At 45.8% G+C, this 22,244-nt stretch overlaps 1 protein-coding gene across 1 annotated transcript in view; it reads left to right on the forward strand.

Annotated features, from left to right (window-relative positions):
• sox5 (SRY-box transcription factor 5) overlaps positions 1 to 22,244 on the forward strand; it is a 47,888-nt gene that overhangs the window by 377 nt on the left and 25,267 nt on the right. Inside the window, exons 2-3 of the mRNA XM_068755481.1 lie at positions 6 to 181; positions 6,984 to 7,206. Of these exons, the coding sequence (XP_068611582.1) occupies positions 6 to 181; positions 6,984 to 7,206 (399 nt within the window). The remainder of the gene's footprint in view (positions 1 to 5; positions 182 to 6,983; positions 7,207 to 22,244) is intronic.

A 22,244-nucleotide genomic window follows, 5' to 3' on the forward strand; every position in this document is an offset into this window, starting at 1 on the left:
ACCAGCCTCTCCATATGGGGGGACAGATGGAGAGGTAACCATGACAACCAGCAGACAGCGAGTGGAGGATGAGGATAGCGAGGGACTGCGCAGTGTCATCCACCTCCCCCTGGCCGCCTACTGTGGCAAGGTGTCCCCTCACTCGCCCCCGAACCGCAACTTGGACAGCCCCCCCAGCATGGTAAGGACAGTTACGGGTTTGCGTTTCCAGACTCTCTTGCATGCTGCCGACGGATGAGACCGGCGCTCGGCGCTGACCAGCGCCCACAGGATGAAGACGTTTCCAACTGACCCACCCACCAGAATATTCAGATGACTTTGTCTCCTGTGGGAAACCCACTGAAAACTCTAAAGTTTCAAGCTTGCTTAACTTGAAGAAAGGACAAAAAAGCCTCAAATAAATTGTTCCTGTACATCCAGTTTGTTTTTGCCCATTTCAGCTCCAAAATGTTAACACACTGCAAATATTTTGAGAATGCATCAGATTATTAATTGCGATGTCCCTCAACAGTAAAGACTTCAGACCTTACTTTTCTGCAGCTTTCACTATTATACAAATAGTTTAAAAAAAATTATAATATCGAGATTCAGAAAAAAAAAACTAATTTCAATTCAAATGCATTTTCATAAAATTAAAACTGTCATTTTTTCCCTCAATAAATTCTCATCAATGTTTAGGCAAGTAATGCTTCTGCATTTTAAACTGAATGAATATTCATCCAGATTGGATCCCAAACTCATGTTTGTGATTAAGAGTCACCTTTTCAACCTCAACACAAATAAGAACCTGCACAAATCTCAATTAAAAATATTTATACGAATACGGTTTTGGTGATTCACATTAGACGTGTGATATTTCTAAAGAGGCACAAATGTGTTTTTCAATGCGAGTGAAAAACATTTTGCCGCTCTCGAGGGTTCAAGGCTACCATTTAGTTGCTCACGTGCGTTTTGCTTTTACGGGCGCCACCAGCCGCCGCCTTGAGCCCGATTGATGCACAGTTTGCGTGACTGAAAAACTGCGAGACATTCATGTTTCGTCCAGATGAAGTGTGAAATTGTGTGGTATGCATCGCTTTGCATGTAAGCGCATCCTGGAGTGTGTATTTGTACGGTTGTGTTGCATGTACTGCATGTTGAACGTTAGCGTTCACATTGTGGCGTATTGAGCTATTAACACGACTAATTTCCAATTCACATTCAGCTGTTCATCGTTCGAATATAACTGCACGCTTGCTTGTTGCTGGTTTGAATTATTTAGATTTCAACCATTTAAAGTTTTTTTAATCAATCCTGTTGATTAAATACTTAAAGGAATTTGTCCTCTTTGAAACTGAAACTCCTGTGAGTGAGTTTTCACTGACTGATCGTGTGTGCACGCCAGGACGCAGCGGATTGTCTTAGCTTCTCCTGGGCCCTCACCTTGATACACACCTTGGCGCTGACGGCAGCAGTCGACCTTTTGCCCCCCTCCCCCCGTACCGGTGATAAATGCTCGCTTGTTGTAAAACAAGGAAGCAGTGCTTAGGAGCTGTAATGGAAAGCTAATTCTGTAATTAGCCCGCTGATTAGCCTGCAGGGCCTCCTGCGGTGGACTGTGTGGTCGGTGTCTGCAGTAAACCAAAGTCCTGGGACCACATAGGATAGAAAACAAAACACACACACACTCTCACACACACACACACACACACACACACACAGACCTCAAGTCATCTATCGTTGAGGACAGGGATTCAATTATTCATGTTTTAAAACGGAACAGACGTCATTGTCAGAAAAAGTTCTGTCCTCATCAAAATAACACACACAACTGTCGACTTTATTAACTGACAGTGTGTGTGTCGTTATTGCTGACACACCTGACTGGAGTGGGCGTGTCCAGCAGGTAGGATGAGGGTTTATCTCTCTTTCTTCATCTGACTTTTTTTGGGGGGGGTGGAGTGGGAGGTGTTCACATCACCAGCACCTTCATCGCTGACTGTCAGTGAGGAGCGGATGACATGATGGGGTGTTTGTGAGTCTCTGGGAGGGGGGAAGTGGGGCAGGGGGGGGTCTCTCTCTCGCTCTGTGTGTGTGTGTGTGTGTGTGAAAGGGGGAGGTAAATGGCTCATCGGCGACCAGTTAACTTGGCAGTAAAGCAGGTGGGGGGAGGAGATTACAGCTTTATCGTGTCATAGCAAATTAGCACGGTTGCAGAAGAAGCTCTCGGCTGCACACTGACCTCTTCATCCTCGCCGGCTTGGCTTTGGCCAGGCTGCTTTACCTCACAGCTGCAAGAGAAGAGCGTCCACGCTTTAAGCCCATGAAAGGTGTGAGATTATTTTGCCTTGTTTTTTTACCCCCCCCCCCCCCCCCCCCCCAGGTCTAGATGTCATCAGCGCTCATCACACTGGTTTGACATCAAACGGGGGGGGGGGGGGGGGGCTTCATTAAACGTGAACCCTGTAGGTAGGGGATTTCATATCAGCTCAGAGGTCAGCCCATCAACACACAATTCAATTTACGTGCTGCCAATTTAATAATTGTTTTTATTGCTTTCAACCTTTATTGAGCGACGAAAGTGATCAAGTGATTAAAACGGAGTATTTTTGGACTATAAGACTGAGAACTGACGGGAGACATTTCCTATATTTGACTTGTGCAAAAATGTGCAGAAAACAATGTCGTCATTGTTTTTCCGGGCAGAGGCAAACATCTTCTCTCATAAATGTGTTAATGACCACTAATTATTTCATTAACAGGCAGGAAGCACATTAACGCGACAGAAAACTACAAAGATGCTACACCAGGCATTATTTCTTCTTCAGTTCCCCTCTGCTTATTTGTGTCATTTGATTATGTGTGTGTGTGTCTGTTCATGAGAATTTGACAGATTTAACACATTTATTGAGCAGTCTTGAGACACAGTGGTCACACTTAATTTCTCGTGCCAGTGATGCTCTAATGAATCAACACACGGTTGCTTGACGACAGCAAGCAGGGGTTGTGGTCAAATAAATTGGCATGCATTTAAGCCAAATTGCTATTTAAAATTCAGAAAGTACACCTGTGTGTGTGTTTTTTTTTTTTACATATGGAAAGGGCAACGGCGAAATGGATGGAATAGAAATTTCAATTAGCATTAGGACAATAGAAAATTAAAATAAGCAGTTCATTTATTTAGCTTTGAGAAACATTAACATTAATAGACTAAAATAACATCGCTTGTTGTTTTATTATTTGGGAGGCGTCATCATATCGTTAGAACAGGAGGATAATAGTAATGTGTGTGTTTGCATGCTTGTCCCAGCCGGAAGGGACCTCAAAGTCAAAACCGACAGTGTCTGTGTTTAACCACGGCATGTAAAAGGATTTGCTGCACGTGTGTGTGTGTGTGTGTGTGTGTGTGCTCGTGCGTGTGTTGGCAGTGCGTCGGAGGTGTGTTAAGTGTACGTCGCAGAGATTGGCAGCTCTGGCGTAGAGCTACGTCTCACCCCCTGCAGGAGCGATCAGTGACACTCTCACGGTGTGTATTTTAGTTGAGCAGCTGTTTCCAGTTCTTCCCTACTGCCACATTGTCCGCGCCTTGATCCACGACGACGCGCCAAGCATCCAATATTGTTTTTCACATAAACACCTTGCACAACCCAAGACATGTCGAGCTCTGGTTGAGAGGGAGGGAGGGGAGAGTGTGTTGTTTCTGTCGGGGCAACAGAGGAGGAGGAGGAGGACGAGCGGCGGCATGTGTGCTAGCTGTAGGGAAAGAAATAACATTTAGATTTCCTTTCCCCTCGTTTTCTGGCAGGAGGTGCATGTTTTTTTTTTTTTTCAAACCAACCTCCCCGCACGGATGAGCTTAAGACAAAAGTTGTTTAATTCGGTTCCATTGCAGAGGCAGTAAAAGGATAAAGAGAGTGAGGCGCAATTTTTACTTTGTTCCAGTCATTTTGGATGAGAATTGACATCACTAAACTAAAGGCAGAACCGCCCACACTGCCAGCCTGCCACATCCAGTGCATATAAATACATATGTGCACACACACACGCACCTACAGGCTATGCACACGCACACTGTCACACATAGGTGTGTAGAAATGGCACCTGCTCACACACAATAATGTTTTCGGTATCCAGAATTTGTTTTTTTTTACTTGCGAATAAATGCATGTTGATGAGAAAAGTTTTGCAACCCGGCGGGAATGAGTAACTCCGGTTCACACGATGGAATCTGTCTTGGACTGTTGCAAATTATCAGGGGGGTGAAAACATGTCAGTAGGGTACATGGATTATATGGAGGGGGGGTGGGGTCCATTGAAGTTGCCTTCAGGATCAGGATGTCTGTCTGACTTTGCACATAAATAATGTCATGGGCCCTAATTTTCCAGGTCTTTGAAGAAGCCACGGCGCCCCGCTAATTCCTTTTGATTGGAAAATGACCTTCATTGTTGGACGCAGCGAGATGTCGGGGTTAAGAGATCTTACAGCCCCCCCCCTTCGCCCGCCGACACTGTCCCCCCCTCGCTCCCCTCTCAATCTCTTCTCCTGTATTCTTGCCCCGTTCTGTTTTGTTTGCGCGACATCTTTCTCAAAAAGCGAGTACGGCTGTTTTAAGTAGGCGCTGGATTAGATAAATGGGATGTGACAGGTGTGACCGCTGCCTTCGAGATGCCTGCTTCCTCCTCGTATCTCGCTGTCAACTCTGTCTCTCATTTCCTCTAATTACATCGCCTCTCACTGTTTCTCTCTTTCGCCTTTCGCTCTTTCCGTCTTTCTTCGATTTCTTCCCACTTGCTCCCCCCCCCCACCCCCCCCTTGTCTTGTCTTGCTACCTTTTTGCGTGCCATTTCGCCGCTGATGCAACTCGTTATCGCAAAGCCGCTCATTTGAAGTCTGCATTTGCTTAATCTGGAGAACAGGGGAGCTGGGCGAAGAAAGAAATGAAGCGACAGAGAAAGACTAGGAATAGGTTGATCCCGTACTTCCTGAGGTGGCAAGAGCAGAAGAGCGAAGTCTTTTAGTGCGTGAAGATCACAAAACACCCACACAACCCTCAGCCAGTGTCTCGCACGTGCAACAGACGGGAGAATTAGTGAACGATTCACAGACTTATTCAAAGTGTGGAAATAAATGGTCCTAAGAGACAGAGAGAGAGAGAGAAGTGTATAAAACGACAAACGATAATGGCCCGCAGCACATCTCATAGCGTTTGGCCACTAACAACCAAAGCATTGTCAATGTAAGCCTGTTTATTTTCAATATAAGACAGAGGACAAATCATTTGTCTTTAGCTTCTGTCCATCCGATGGATGCTTCGAAGGGAAAACGTTGGGACAGCGTGGCTCCTCTGGGTTCTGGCGGAGAGCGTCTGCGTGAACGGGGATCTCGGTATTCCGTTCTTCTTCTGCAAGAAGATTAGAAAAGCATCATAATGTCATTAATGCAGCTGCCTCCCACACACAGACAAACGCAGGCCGTGTGTGTGTGTGTGTGTGTGTGTGCGCCACTGTCCCAGGTGGCACGCTCCATGTTGTGGAAGGATAAGCCAATGATTAACCCCGTGGACCATTGACCCTCCGGTGAAAAAAAAAAAAGAAGCACCGAGGTGAAAGACTGGCAGGCTGATTGATTGATTGACTTGTTGCTGTAACTGAAACAACAACACACACCTGAACACACCAGTGCATGCTTCTGGGAGTGTGCCGTGTGTGTACCTGCGTGCCAGGCGGTACATTCTAGAGCACGAATGCAGTGTTCTCTCATCCACACATGCATGCGTTGGCAGATATCTTTGCGTTGCTTCTCGTCCTCCTCCTCGTCTTTAATTGGGCTTATCCAGATTTAAGTCTGAGCTGCAGGTTCGCCAAGCAAACACAGATTAAAGATTAAGATGCTTCACGTTACTTACATCCTGCTATGTCAGAGACTTTTCCTCTCTCCTATGTAAAATGTATCTTTTTAAAGATGGTGAGTTAAAGATCTCTTCCAGACAGGTTTAAGAAATTAAAAATATATACTTGTGATAATCTGTGAATGATTAAAATGACAAAAACGTTTAAGAGGATAAAATATTGCTTGGTGGAAATGTACTGGTGTCGTGTGTGTGTGTGTGTGTGTGCGTACACACGTATACTAACAGTACAGCAAAAAATAATCTTCCTCCGTCAATCAGTTTGAAAACAGTTTGCCAACTTTAATTGACCTGAAATGTTGAAATTGTCCTTGAAAAATAGTTTTTAAAATTTACAAATTCAAGAATCAGTTGTGAAAATGTACTTTTTTTTTCTCTTTCCCATCTGAAGGGTGTTAAAGTTAATATGTTAAGACTGTAAAACTTTAGACACAAGACGGTGGGATAATTATTCATCTTGACAGTTTGGCAAGAGGAACAGAGCTTTGCTGTGAGCCGTATATATTATATTTTGTAGCTGTCATGCTGATTGTTGTTTTGTCAGTCCTTTCATGAATTTATGGAAATGATTTGACACCACTCCAAAGCTTTGTTTTCTGAAAAGGCATGCATTTTTTTTTTTGGTGATTTTCCCGTTTGATGGAGTTGCATCCTCAGCGTTAATCGTCGCGAATCTTTGGACCAAAGTAGCAAAGCGCTGAATCTTGGGGATCGGGATTTGGTGCGGTGGCATTGGACGCCCCTCAAAGCCAAGCTGTTTAAGGCTTTGTAATGAAAGAGTTAGTGCGACTGGGAGTGATCGGAGTCTTTTGCCGTTTCATCTGCTCGTTCTGTCAAGTAGCTCCAAGTCAGTCAAATGCAGATTCCAGAGGATGTGAAGAGGAGAGAAGGGAGAAGAAGGAGACGTGTGCAGTTGGCCAGGGATGACAGGTGGTTGCATTGAGCTATGAGAAGGGGAGATGGAGAGACTAAAGTGAGCAAAAGAAAACAGATGATGGAGATGATGCCACCTCCTTATTTCTTCCTCGCACAAAGTTTCTTAAATGTATGGGTTTCGAATTGAACTAACTTTTTCCTTCTTTTCCTTTCCGTCAGGAGCAGGAGGGCATCAAGGGGAGCTCTCTGAGTCCTTACCCCCATCACAATGCTACCTCACCAGGCAAAGAAGACGGCGGAGTCGGCGGGCGACCCAGCGGCGACGGGGGATCAGCCACGGGCACCCTCGGGACTCCCGAGAGACGCAAGGGCAGCCTGGCGGACGTCGTGGACACGCTGAAACAACGGAAGATGGAGGAGCTGATCAAGAATGAGCCTGAAGGTCAGTGATGAAAGGCGACGCTTGTGCGGCCAGACGCATGATCCTCGACTCCCCTCCGGCGCCCTGGCTCCACGCCGCTCTTTTATCACACTGGGATGTCCTTCTCCCTTCCTCTCTCTTCCTGTATTGTTTTCTCTGAACCCACACACACTCAGATAAGAGGCCAGCTTTTTGTCTTTCCAGCACGCCGACAACGCCATCGGCCGTTGCGGCCCATTGTCCCCCGGCCTTGCATATTTAGGACAACCTGGCAAATAAGATGCGTGCTCACGTGTGTGCGGTGTTCGCTCGAGTGTGGGGGTATCGAAAGAAATGTTCCAGGCTTTAGTTCCAAGGGATGACGCTCTCTCCCTCTCTCTCTCTCTCACTCTCTCTCTCGCCCCTCAAATAAGCGTTCCACACACTGCTGAAGAGGCTGAACCAGAGTTTTGCCAACGGCTACATAGCTTAGCTCAGTGAGTCCCGGCCTTTCGTTCACAAGTTTAGCCTTAGGCTGACAATTTGAGAAATCTCATTTCTATTGGGTAGATAAAGGGGGGCTTAAATCACTATGAAATGATATCAAAGTAATAACAGTTAACAATCTTCATGCTGATTGGACAAAAAATATCAAAATGAATGAATGAAGCTTTTCTGTCATCACAAAGTTGATAAAGATACCTTTTGTAGACTCAAAGGTTTTTGTTTATTTTTATTTTATTAAACCTGGGCGGTGGGATTTTAACCTCTGGTCCATGGCCAAAGATTGAACCCCCTTTATTTACTCGTGAACTGCATTATTGAGGACACACTCACTGCTAACTTACCGCTAACTTTAATCTGTGTATTAGTAGACTCAAATCCACTTACATATTAGTCATATTGACACAGATCCAAGTCCCGAGGCAGTGGCCGGAGCCCGACTGACCCCGGTTAGACTTAATTGGGTGCAGGTCTACCTCTGCTTAGGTCTCGCTTCCTCTGAACCAAGTCGACCGGTGAGCAGCTCTAAAGCAGATGCATATAAGAACCGTTAGAGCTCCTGATACTCGTTCATATACGCTGCCTTTATCTCCTAAAGCTCCACTGTTGTGTGCTGCGGTTTCTATTCACACATCGCTGTTTGCAGTGTGCAGCCTTGTGCCCAAAAGGTGAGCGAACACACAGCACGTTGCGTGTTTGTCTTTTAAGAGTGGCCGTTCATGTGTGTGTGTGTGTGTGTGTGTGTACCGACAGCACATCAACAGGCTTTCAGTTCAAGCTGCGATGTGCTAAACTTATTTTTCCAGGCTTTTTTTTTTTCTCTGTCGGGTTTTTCAAAGCAGTGGAGGCTGCTGGGTGTTTTTATTCTCGTCAATAGAGAGGTCTGTTGTGGCACGTCGGACAAAAGAAGGGAGAAAGGCTGGGTTGTTGGTCAATCCGAGCTGTAATTGAGGTGTGTTTTGTGTTGTTTGCTGCTTCACTAGACCTCATGATCCGGCTGCACAGGAAGAAAAAAAAACCCACCAGCAATAATGGATCTTTATGAGTCAGCCGGCGCAGCCAGGAGGAAGAGAGAGGCAGAAGGAAAGACGGGAGCTCGATGAAGGAGAGGAAGAGCAGTGTCTTCATAGAGCCCATTAGCAGGGCGCTACAAACCAACCCGGAGCATTATCTGCCCTACGTTCACATGAAAGACGCTTAACAAAAGGCCCCGGACCATCACACACGCACGCACAGATATAAAACCCAGGCCATGCAAAAGAGAATGGAAGAAATGAAAGTGTACAGGAAGAAAAGGGATGCTGAGAAAAGATGAAGAGAGGCAGAGGCAAATAGGGGGGGGGGGGGGTATTGAACTCGAGATAGAAATCCCTTGTCTCTGCCCAGCTAGCTATTGTTTGGCTGCGTGGCTCACAAAGGCCATTAGCAGCAAACAGCAGGTTGGGATGAAAATTTAATGAAGGCTTTAATCATTATGAAAGGCCCGGAATATTACTGCCGTCTCTCTCTCTAACACACAGGCTCGCACACTGCTTCCAGCTGGATCAATGACACGCACACACCCACACACACACACACGCATTGGATGGAGGAACATTAACACCAGGAGTGATGTGAACAGGGGGGCCAAAGACACGGAAACGGGTCTGAAAACGATAAACATCTCGAAACGGAATGAGAGGCTTGACAACAAAGGCAAGCCCTGAGCTAGACATGAACACACGCACACACCTACACACACCTACACGCACACACACACACGCACACACATAAGCCCCAATGGCTTAAGTTTGAAATATATAGTTTTATGTCTGTGGCTAGTGTTGCTCTACTTTGGCTAGATGAATGGAGTAGTAGATACTAGGTCAGTGTGTGTGTGTGTGTGTGTGTGTGTGTGTGTGCGCGCGCTCACATGCTGTTTCAGCCATTGGGAGAATCTACACTTGTGTATTTGTATTTGCATATGTATCCTGACAGAAAATGCGTGCCCAAGTGTGTTTTATGGCAGGAATGTGATTTGGGAGCGTGCGTGTAACGTGTGTGTTGGCCTCTAATAAATGACTCGCCATGTTGTCCCCCACGGCCTGGCCCAACCCTCGACTCTCTCCATTTATCTCCTGTCTAACACCAGCGGCCACCTGCTACCCTGGAGATACACACTCACCACCACACACACACACACACACAAGCGTGCAGGCGCACAAAGCAACCGCCGTCCACCGCCTTTAATAAAGTCTCCAGGAGTGACAGGGAGGAAGAGTGAAGATAAGAATGCCATGACTCTGCGTTGTCTGTCTGTGTGTGTGTGTGTGTGTGTGTGTGTGTGTGTGTGTCCGGACTCCAAGTGGCTGGGTGAGCGGTTCGTGCTCGAGTGTGTGTGCGTGTTATTACGTGGAATGATGAGAGCAGAGTCCAGAGCGTCGCGGGAGGGCATGGGGTCGAGAGGACAGCCGGCACTAAACCCAGGAGGAGGCAACACAAGTGCACACACACACACACACACCTGGACAGCTCCTTGGTCTTCACATTTAACCCTTGACCTCCACGTAGCATATGCAGGCATTGTGATCATCTTTGAGCCCAGCGGGGTGACACCAGGCCTGATGCGGTTCCCTCCATCAGCGATACTAAATACAGTCTCGAAATGAGCTGAAAGTGACAAACCGTCATCAAATAAATCAAAACGGTGGCTTGGAAGTTTCACAGTAACATCGAGCCCATTCATTTGTCAGCTGGATTCGGGGTCGCCCTGCTTGTCATCATCCTGCAGAACGTTTTTCTGAACGTAACTGTTGCCGTAACGGCTCACAGATGATCTAATTTTGATTCCTGTCACCGTATTTTTAATGTTTTGTTCTTTTCATACACCTGGGAAAATGGACATGAGTGTAATAATCATTGAAGAACACATTTTCTCCATTTTGCATGGCTGCCAAACCCGAACTTTAATCCCTGGAGAGATGGATAGGAAGATATAGACAGGTCGTTTTTTTTTTTTTTTTTTACTGTAACATGAAAGAGAAGGAAAATAAGGGGGATTAAAATGAGATGACACATCACTAAATGGGGCACAGATGTTCCTCTCAACCCCTGGAGGGGTGCCGCCATTGCCCTGGACTTTCAGCAGACACTCAGCCTCTCCTCTCTCCTCTCCTTAGCTGGACCCTCTGCTTCAGATCCACAGCCTCTGGGACTTTCTGTATTCTCTTCTTCTGCTTTGAATAGGCAGAAACACAGAGGAAACCTTCACATGTTGGATTTGGCTGACGTTGAGGGGTAGTGTGCAGGTCACCAAAGAAAGCGCCCTGAAAGAACCCCTTTTTTTAATGTAATTACTTAGTATTTAATGTGCGCTGCTAACCCATATTATATTATATTATTATATATTAGTCCCATTTCTCATGTTTAACTTTAGCTTAGAGTGATTATTTCTATAAAAAAGCAGTACAGGACAACCATTGTAGGGGGCGTGGCCTCGTGGCAACGCAGTACGTGACAAGTTTCTCTGTGTCCACGCTGGAAAGACGCTGCTGGAGTAGGAATTTCATGCTCTTTCATTTCTTCCTGTTCACAAAGTGCAGGCGTTTCCCCAATCTCAACCACCATTTTTAACACCGGTAATATTAAAAGCCACTAAATTGATTCAGTATTTCTAAGTTTTATGTACCTTCAGGGTACTTTCTGTAAAAAAAAAAAAAGAAATATATATATATATATTGACAGAAATTGAACTAATTAGTAGTCTGATATTAAATAAATAATAAATAGCAACAAGTCCTGCCTTAAAATAATTAAACAAAGACAACAAACAAACTGACATGCATTTCTAGTAAAGCCTCTGTAATAGAAAAAAAATAAAAATAACAAAACAGAATCGATTGCGAGCCCCTGGTGCCCCCCCCCCCGCCCCTCCCGGCAGTGGCCCCATCGTGGTCAACAAATGGCGATAGTGTTGCTTTACTGCGTCAGGGTGCAACACTGGGGTCAACCTCTATACTTCACCGCCTTAATCTGAACGCCTGTACAGGGACAGAATCACAATCTTGTGAACACACACACACACACGCACACACACACACACACACACACACACACACACACACACATGAGCAGGTCTACAGCCCTGCTGGCAACCCCGAGGTCAACTAGAATGGTGTTTTTATGGCTGAGCGTGCTCGCTGCTCCAAGGCGCTGGTTTCCATACTGAAAATGCCAACTCAATGACAGATGTCACCAAACACACACGCACGCACACACACACGCACACACACACGCACAGCACTTCATCTATGTTCAAGGCAAGGAGGGAATCCAGCTTTTAGAGAGCACTGAGGCATTTTATAGGACAGCACTTAGGCAAGGCCATTGTTGAGACGCAGGCACACAGCGGCCGCCGCGCCCTCACGCCTCCGTACTCTCCAGCGGGCGACAATGGGAGGGGCGGATACGTTCTGCCGAGAAGGAGGAGAGCGAGGGGAGGCAGGCTCTCCTTCATCTGTCTATCAGTCCAAGCTCTCCCTCTCTTTACTTAATCCTTCCACTGCTTTGGTATCTGTGTGTGTGTGTGTGTGGGGGGGGGGGGGGGTCAAACACACTTGCATATACACTATAAACATTGACGTCGACATATACAACCCTTGCATGTCATCAAATGGCCATGTGATCGCATCCCTTCAGGGGGGGGTTGTGGACTCATTGGGTTCACAGCCCTGGCGTGGGAGCTTGGCGGACGTCTTTGTGATTTCCACCCTCTTGGAAGGTAATTAGTAGTCGTATAAATTAACGTGAAGTGCAGCAGGACTCTCACAGCCATTGTTTGTCCAGATTATTCTTCTCACGCTGGGAAAAGGAAGTCAAATTAAATGAAACGGGGAGAGAGTTGAAAGGGAGATTTAAAAAAAATAAAAATATAATTCCCTAAAGTAAAGAGAGAATGTTTTGTTTTCCTATTTACAAAATAAAAGCACCTAAATTCACAGGCAGCATTTTATAAAGCGAAGTCGCCATCGTGCTTCTGTGACCAGATCGGCCTTGAACTTTACACCGGAGAGGTTTGAACTTGTGTTTTTAATGCTGCACCTCTTGTTTCATGGAAGGCAAACGAAATCCACCCAAGACACATCGCAGCGCTGACGGAGAAGCGATGCCCGTCTGTAGCAGATGGACAGACACCTCGGGTTTATCCATTCTGATTCTTTAGATGTCTGCTCTGTCCGCTAACTTTTCCATGCTTGAAGTCGGCAAGTAAAATATCAGCATTGTGTCCTTTATTCCACGTGAGAAACAGGCAGCGTCGTTGTGGGGGCGAACCTGAGGCCTATTGTGCGGCCGGCCATTGTTGGCTTGATGAAAGCGCATTCAAGTCACTTTTCTTATTGAATTGTTTTTCGCTTCTCTTCTCTCCGGTCTCACACGACACAATCAGTGGGGACGAATCTCCTTTCTACCATTCTTCCCAGTTCAGATGAGCGATATGAATGGTGTGTGCGTGTGTCTCTCTGTGTGTGTGTGTGTGTGTGTTTGCAGTGCCTCAGCTTTTGTCCAATACAGCAGCATAAAGGGGCTTATAAAGAGGAGATAGGCTCCTGTGGTTTTTCTGATGGTGTGTGTGTTTGTGTGTGTGTGTGTCTCTGTGTGTTGCTCTTGGCCTCCCGGCGTGGCATTAAGTAAGGACAAAGGCTTCAAGTTCATGAATCAGCCAGGGCCTCCGCGGCGTAGCTATTGGTGACCTACCCGCGTCGCAGTTTGGCGGTCCTACAGCTAGTGTGCGCATGCGGGTGTGTATTTGTGTTGTCGTGTTGATGCCGGTCGAGGGGATATTTATTAGTGTGTTTCGTTGCATTTTAAATGCATTTGTGCGTGTCCTGTGATGCACACACTTAATTTGAATAGGTTTGTGTGAGTCAAGCTCCTCCCACATGAAGGCCTGCTGTCGCTGACTCCCAAATATGAGACAGGCCCAAAGCGTTTCGGCATCTGCCCGTTGACTTCCATTCAGCGCCATGTCCCATGACCAAACCAGTGGAATCCGTGATTGGCTTTTTCAGCGTTCTCGTAAACTCTTCTTCTTTGGTTTCCGCCTTCCCTTTTCGGAGATTCTTCCTCTCTTTTCTTCCCATGCATGGAGAGACAGAGGAAGGTTTTTATGCTGCATAACCGCTGCGAGATGAATGAGTTTGCGAATTGCGTCCCGCCATTGTGTTCTCAAAAAGGCGTAAGATACGTCTGAGACATGTTTACAGTTGTCACCAGGGCACTTTCAACATCACCGAGGCGCAGTGTGGAACAACCGAGAATAGGAATCACTTTCTTGGCTTCTCCCAGTTTTCAAAAGACCAGATGATGACGTTTGGAAAGAGTTTTCCATTGTCAAGAGGCTCGTCAAGTCAGCAGAAAACTTCATTGATCTTCCATTTAGTACTTTACCCTGTGAGTAGTTTGATTCTTTTTCTTGACTTCTTGCCACGGCAGGACAGTAAAAGCAGTCGCTTTGCTCCAAGCCTTCCAGACTCTTCTATTAATGTTTGCACGTTAATAGAAGCTGCATGAAGGCTGCTTTAAGTAAGGGATGCGACCATGTTGTGTTATAAGTAATGAGTCCAAGACATTTAATTCACGCTGGAGTTTACAGTTTGATCTATTTTTTTTTTATTTTTATTAGAAGTATTGGTACGGCTTTATTTTCATGCCTGCAGTTTCATCATGATCAACATTAACTGGTGACGACTACATAAAAATGATCAATTTGACGCCGGTCAGCTTTGGATGATCGCTGAACAGTTTTAACTAGTATTACTTTTACGGTATATACACGTATTCTTGCCCAACACTTCACATACACCTGTGACACCAGGGGCAGCAGCATGATCATAGTCAAGTACATTTCCTGTCAATAAAGCGTGAACGCATCAGAGCTGCAAGGTGCGATGGGGCTCGAGTTTGTCCTTCCAGGCTTCCATGGAAACGTTGGCTTTTATTTCACACTGACTTGTGAACGTTTTCAAAGGCTTTTCAGTTTTTGGATGAGAAATGGGGAAATGCCTTCCAGCTCGAAGGACCCGGGTCTTTGCTGTTCTCCCTGAAAACAAGGTTGATGCAAGAGCGAATGGATAAATGCTGCCACCACTGTCTCCACGCCCTCGTCAATGACCATCTGTCAAGGTGGTTGCATATGTTATGGTTAAGGTTTTACTCTCCTCACTCAGAGCGCAACGACTTAGTCAGCTGGGTAATCCACAGGAAGCCAGCGTACAGCGACTCGGCCATGTCAGCCAATCAGCTTCTGAGCCTCGCCACTACTCGCATATCCATTCAGGCTCAGCCCCTCCACCAGCCAGTCAATCAGCAGCCAGTCACTCAGCCCCTCCACCAGTCAGCCACTGTGTCTTTGAAGCCACAGGGTCTGTGTTAATTAACCCCTGGCTTGCTGGTCAGAGGGTGTGTCCTATAGATGAAGTGTGTTGTCAGCCTTAGGGGTCACGACCCTGAGCCCACAGCGCGGCCCGGCCTTATTTGAGCCAGATGTTGGGAAGCAAGCGTCCCCCCGCCGGGCTCCATCTACCCCCCCACCCCTGCATTCTTTCCCTTTGCTACTGCCTGGCCGGCACAGCCGCCGTCACCAGCCCCTCGCGACGAGCTCCAACTCCAACTCCTGTCCCTTCTCTCTCCAGTCCTCCTGCTCTTTCTCCCTGTGGGATCCCTCTATCCGTCCGCGAGTATCTCTCCTCCCGTCCCTCTGTTTTCACCCCTCCCTCCTCGTTTGGCCCACTGCCCCTTTCCGCTTCGCTCAGGGGAATGGATCCTGTTCGTGCGATGCCTGGCAGCGTGCCCGATCTTGTCGTCTTCCTTTGCCTCCTTTTCTCCAACCTCAGCCTTCCCTATTCTCTCCGTTCTCCCTCTCATCCCTTATCTTCCATCTTTGCCTTGTCCTCTCTTCTCTCCATCCTTTTCCTCCCACCTCCCTTTGTCCCTATCACTCAGTCCACCTGCTTTTAATCACTCCCCCTCCATCTCTTTCACTCCCGTGCTCCATTCATACTTTGCTCTCTGTCTCTCCCTCCTCCTCTCCCTCGGCTGGGCTCAGCAGAAGTGAACAGGTGTTGTCTCCTTTTGATTTGGGTGCGTTCGGATTAATGCTGTCAGCTCAGCTGTTAAAACAACTGCCACCGCCAGATGCCAGTCAGTTTGGGGCTGGAGCTGTCTCACACACACACACACACACACACACACACACACTTAAACATCCAGCGATAAGCATACTCAGATCCATGCACGCATGCACAGGGTGACATGTAGGCACACACAACACAAACACAGACCGTCTCAGCTAATTGTATTACAGACAAAGCAAATCAGTTGCTCTGCACCGATCGTGTCCCTAAACCAGGTGTTTGTTTCACTTTCCTTCCAAGAACATCACAGTCGGTGGCAATAAGAGGGGCATTAAGACGTGCGCTCTTTAATATATTCACAAAGGTGAGATCAACTGTTACCCTTTACTTAAAGGTCCCATATAATAAAGCACTCACATTTCCCATGTGTCTTACCATTATGGAGGGTTTGGGACATTATCAACCCAAAAACAGCTAAAAAAAAAAACCATCCAGTCAATCCGGCGTAGTTTGTGTAGTTCTGTAATCAGAAACGCTTCTGGAGGAGATCTCTCTTACTGTGACACATTCAGGATGCAGCTGCACGCAATGAATTCAGTTTCGTTTTCGTTTTCAGAAGCTTTTCTGACGGAGCTGTTTGAGGCAGAAATGACGGACGCTGTCCTGCAGCATCTGTTTGCTATTTAGACCAAAGACTGTCGCAGATATTTCATATAAGTGTTTGGGAACTGCGTTAACTTGTGGAGAAAGGGTATAATATTGGACTTTTAAAGCGGGCTTGAAATAAAATGACCCCGCCGGTTTATCTTAGGTTGGGTTAACTTGAGGTTGAGACTGAGGGAGATCATTGCGTTTAAAAGGAGACGGTAAAGAAGTTGTTGATTTGCATCATGGGGACTGCAGGATTTTTGGTCGTTTGAATTGCGATTGTTCTATTTTTAACACGACTCTTCACATCATGCAGAATTGCCGGAGAAGCTCTTTATTATTATTGACTTGATTCTCTCAATCAATAAGTAATCTTCCCGTTAATGATGTTCGCAGTAGCTGACAGACGACGCTTAGCCATTTTCCTCATGTTAAATTGAACAGCTTTGTTTTGTCATTCAGGGTTCATAATTACGGACTAAATATCCATCCAGCAAACTAAGCTATTGTGTAAAACATTTTAGAAATCAATATTCGTAGATCCATCTTTGACTTTTTTTTACTATCACTAATCACTAATTGGCTAAGTGAACACGGTAATCAAATAAAAGCCTTTATTCCTGCAATAATCAACTGTTTCTCTGAATGCAAGACCTAAAATAATAACTTTCCACGAGTTGCTTATTGTTTGAAAGTGACATTTAGTCTTATTATTCTTAGCTCTGGCCTGTAATTGTGCTTTCTGCGTGGGGAGCCTCGAGCTGCACTCCTCCCTGCCTACGCTCCTCACTTGATCCTCGTTTCTATCCCTGTCAGTTCCTCCCCCTTTACTTAAAGGTATTCCCATTAAACATCAAACTTACATATGCGTGTGTACACATTTGACAAACTACACACAACTCAGAATGCAAACCACCGGTTACACAAGCTCTGTTTGTGTGTGTGCACGCTTCACCGTGCTGAGAGGCCTTGTCCTCCCGATTAGTGCCTTACATTTAGAAAACGAATCCTGCTTGTTGAAATTTGAGGATGAAATGATGATTAACTATAAATATCAATGATTAGCAGTCTGTTAATTGTGTGCAACAGCTCTATTTAAGGTCTGTTTTATAAGCTGCGGGTGCCTTCCTGCGTGCATGTGTGTGTGTGTGTGTCTGATTTGATTTCGTGATGCTGCTACATGGGTCCATTTTATCCAATAACACATTTTCCGTGAATCTGGGAAAACATTCCACAGTCCATGTTTTCCTTCTGGCAGATTTGTCTTTACGTCTCCGTTCCTCTTCTCTCTCTCCCTCTCTCTCTCTCTCTCCCTCTCTCTCTTTCAAATTATGCTCGGGTTTGTTTGTTTCACACCAGACAGTCTTGTGATACTTGCTCAAGGAGCCGTCCACACTAAACCACCGGTCTGGTTTGTGTGACATCAACCCCCCCCCGATCTTAAAACACATCATGGTCCCTATTATTGAGCCCAGTATCACTTTACGAGGTGAAACCACAGCCGGACTCAGGATTTCCAGTCGCCCAACAGAGCTGGATTGTGTTTCCAGTTGGCTGCAGATGATGCGTCTGTTTCACGTCTGTTTCACGTCTGTTTCACGTCTGTTTTGTTGCTTTGTTTCATTACACTGATAAGGTTAAGGCCAAGGTCAACACACCCCACTGTAGTCTGCAGGCTCCGCTTAGCCAGATGTTGTCGAGACGATTAGTCCACGAGTTGAGCGACTGCAGTTTGGAGCTGTCTGAACTCGAGCTGCAGCTTCTCCCGTCGCTTAAACTCACTTAGTCTTGAAGCCGTACGAAGCTCGACAGAGGGAATCCAACAGTCATGGAATTACAATGTTACTCCATTAACAGCTCAATCAAATGACCCCCCCCCCCCCCTTAAAGCGATGAGTGAGTGACACATCACACAAGTTCACGTTAAACATATTTAAAACTGAATGTAGAAAACTGAAGCTGAGACTTTTGATCCCTTTTCCTGAAAACATCATCTCACATATTTCGCTACACGACTGTCTTCACTGACTTTGTGCCCCCCCCCCCCCGTGCCGGGCAAGAATAACTTAATGAACACAATTGTGGTCGTTGGCCCTTTAAGCCTGTTTCTGTTAAATTTTTATTCAATCACATGACACAAATGGAATCTAAAAAGAAAAATGATTCTTCTTCCTGTCGCTGCATAACGTTCTTAACCGGATCATTTCATTTCAGTCTTACTCTCTATTTGCTTGCCACAGATGGCTGAATGATCTAAATGCAACCTAACCAGCAGCCTTAACTGTTATTGACGGAGGCAATAATCTCATCAACCGATCGGAGATTGCATTTTGTCTTAGCCTAGAAATCGTCTCGCCAGGAAAATAGAGGAGTAGGAAAAGATTTAAAGGACGTCGGTGCGATTGAATAATTGGAGAACAATAACTCTATAGTCAATTGAGCGCACACACATGCTAGTCAGTGTTTGGACTGTTGTTTCCATCGGTCTAATGGTTCTCACATGTCTGCCGCGCTTATCTTTGAGCAGCACCCAGGACAACGTGGACTATTCTTAAGACTTTTACGACGCGCTCCGTCTCGGACCGATCGACGCACAGATGGAACAAACGTTCACACGTAGAGGAGAAAGACAAAAAAAAAAAAAAGAGATGGAGATGAATATCAAACAGACGCGTAAACAGAGGGAGACGTGTGTGTGTGTGTGCTTCTGTTTGTGCTCGTCAACAGCGTCCGCGCTGACTGGAATAGGCGGGTCCCGCCTCCGCCGTCCGGCAAAGCAAAGTCACTCTAAAAGCCAAGCCAACTGCCAATCAAACGGACAGCATGGCACCAGATCTACGATAGCATCAGAAAAAACAGGCTTCATCTATCGGTCTCACACACACGCACGCACACGCACACACCCACACACACACAAACAGACACACACACAAGCACAGGGGAGGTTAAAGTCACAGCTCAGCCTTGTTTGAATTGGCTTCCAACATGCAAAGCAACATTATTGTGTCAGGAGTGTCTTGCTGTTCTGTCTGTCTCTCTGTCATTGCTTTGACAGGCAGACGAAAAATGTCACAGAGTGTGTGTCTGTGTGTGTGTGTGTGTGTGTGTGTGTTCATAGTTAATGCGTGGGCCCATTCCCCTCCTTATACACTGCAGACCCCATGCACAATGTCTTCTTTTGTTGTCACGTTAAAGTGATGCAATAAAGCTGTGCGCTGACAAGGACGGCCCAGGGGCTGCCGCGGTGACAAGAGACATTGAATGTGCACGTGCGCGTGCGCGTGCACAACCGTGGAGTGGAGACAAGAGCACTGAAGAGGGGTTATTGCCACGAGACAGATTGCAAGTGTCATTTTCCATTACAGCAGCGAAGCCACTGTGTATGTCACACACACACACACACACACACAGACACACACCGTCACACATGCCTTGGCCTACTTCGGCACGATGCTTTTGACAAGAAGAGATGTGCCTGCATTAAGAGACCACTGGCCCCGACTGTTTAACCCTCGCGTCACCGCATCAGGTCGAGGATGTAGAATTTGACTTTTTATTCTTCAATGATTGGTTCATGCACACAGTTTTCAAAATTCCATTTGCTCCTGTGATTAATAACTTAAAAATTGCAGCTGAAAATGGAATTAGATTTTTCTTAAATCATAACTATCTTGTTTGAGAAATCTCCTGGAAGAAATCTCCTAAAAGCAAATTAGACGGTGCAAGTCATGATTTACTTGCATTTTTAAGTTGACATTCGGCAGATACAAGGTTTCCACCTGACCGCTGAACCTCTATTATCTATTCAAAAGTCCCTGATGAGGCTCTGTTTGTTAACCAGGCAATTAGTGGGCAGCATTGGGTGCTTATCAGTACCACATTCGACATGTGGTCTCTTCAGCCTGTAAAGGATGAGGCAGTAAAATGAAAATGGGATCTGTGTTCAGTCCCATAGCTTGTCCGTAATAAGGTGCGGTGCAGAATTAGCCCACAGTGGATTCAAACGTCTCGATGCTATCACACACCATTTAATGATAATGCAGGTCGCAGTGGCAATTGGGGGAAAATGGTGTGTGTGTCTGTAAAAGGAACATTTCTCTGTCTCCCGCAAAAACACAACATTAAGATAGCATCGCTAATTTCTTCAGCTCGACACAAAAACAACATGCAGATGGAGAGAGAGAGAGAGAGAGAGAGAGGGAGAAATAGCAGCACACAAGCAAAATGAGACAACAAGGAAAGTTTTTCTGCGACTTTCTCGAATGTCGCTCCAGATTTTGCCCTTCATCATTCTTTCACAATGTCGCGCCCTCGCCGCTGCTATTTCTGACTGCCAGTGTGCGGATCTGGCTCGCCGGGATTTCATGCCAGTGTAAAAATTGGCTGAGTGTTTGGTTCAAATCAAATTGGACATAAGCACCCACAACACCATCTGTTAGGGAAAGGCAGTGGAGTGAAGGGCAGAACTCTGTATTCAGATAAATGGATTTTCAGTGGAATAAATTGTTGAGTGACACCCTTGTAAATGTTCTCTTTATTTGCTCTGGCCTCTTCTTAGAAAGTTACCTTTAAATGGGAACATGTTGCTACACATCCCTACGATCTGAGTGCATCTGTTGTTGTTTTTGACTAGTTTTTTCCTCTTGCCTGCAGGAGGAAAACCGATAATTTGTCCTGTTTCAAGCTTCTTTCACCTTCAATCAACTAAATTAAGCCCCTCCTCCTTTCAGTGATTTGGCAAGTGATATTGTGATTGTATGGTTTTCTGTTAACAGGTGTGTTTGCCTGATGTGTGTTGAGATACGTTTGTGATTGTCACATTACTTGGGCGGGGGCGGGGGGGGGGCATATGTCCCTTGTTGTTTCACCTAAAAACTTAACTTACTTACGGTGAATACGTTTCTTAGCTCAGACGTCTTAGTCATGTTTCATTGAATGTGTGTATTTGTTTATTAATACTAAAAACAGCAAGTCCCAGTGGATGACACAAACAAACACACACACACCAATACCTCCTCTGTTAGTATTTACTAGGGATGTCCCGATCAGGTTTTTTTTTACCCCGAGTCCGAGTCCCGATCCGATACTTCTTTAATACATTAAAAATAAAAATTAAGATGAGTGAAAAACGGATACAGGGTGTCCCTTATTTTTTATTTTAATCATCTTATTTCAACATTTAACTCTTAAACAGATCACTTCCGTGGCGTAGCTTGAACATTCAAGTAATAAATAAAACACTTTTTTTCACTTTGGACTTGGACTAGTTCAACAGGAAATATTATATACGAATATTTAAAATAAAATGAACAGCAGCTCAATCGCCAGGTTTTTGTTTTTTGTCATCCACTTCCACAGACGCACTCGCGCGACCAGCTTCAAGCTGCTTCCGTGTTTAGCCAGCATTCAACCGATCGTGTCACGCTGCACGTGATCCGACAAAAAGTGATGACAATATCGATCCATATATATCCGAGTTCTGATCGGGAGCTAACGTCCGTTTCCGATTGAGTCCGCAAGCTTGTGATCGGGCCCGATTTCGGATCACAAGATCGGATCGGGACGTCCTTAGTATTTACACGGAGGTCCGTTTTCAGAGCGGGAGACGACCCATAATCTTGGCACGGCCTATCGTTTTTGTTTTGGAACGATTGGACCGTCTTTAAAAGGAATCATTGAAAATGTGTACAGACAACATGGCCCAGCTCAACCAGACATGAATTGATCATCGAAAATATCAACATCATCGTTTTCGTAACGCAGCGCGTTGGTGCTGGATATCCAGGCGGTGCAGCAAAACCTGCGCGATCAAGAGAG

Source organism: Brachionichthys hirsutus, chromosome 22 (genome assembly GCF_040956055.1).
Source record: "Brachionichthys hirsutus isolate HB-005 chromosome 22, CSIRO-AGI_Bhir_v1, whole genome shotgun sequence".
NCBI lineage: Eukaryota > Metazoa > Chordata > Actinopteri > Lophiiformes > Brachionichthyidae > Brachionichthys > Brachionichthys hirsutus.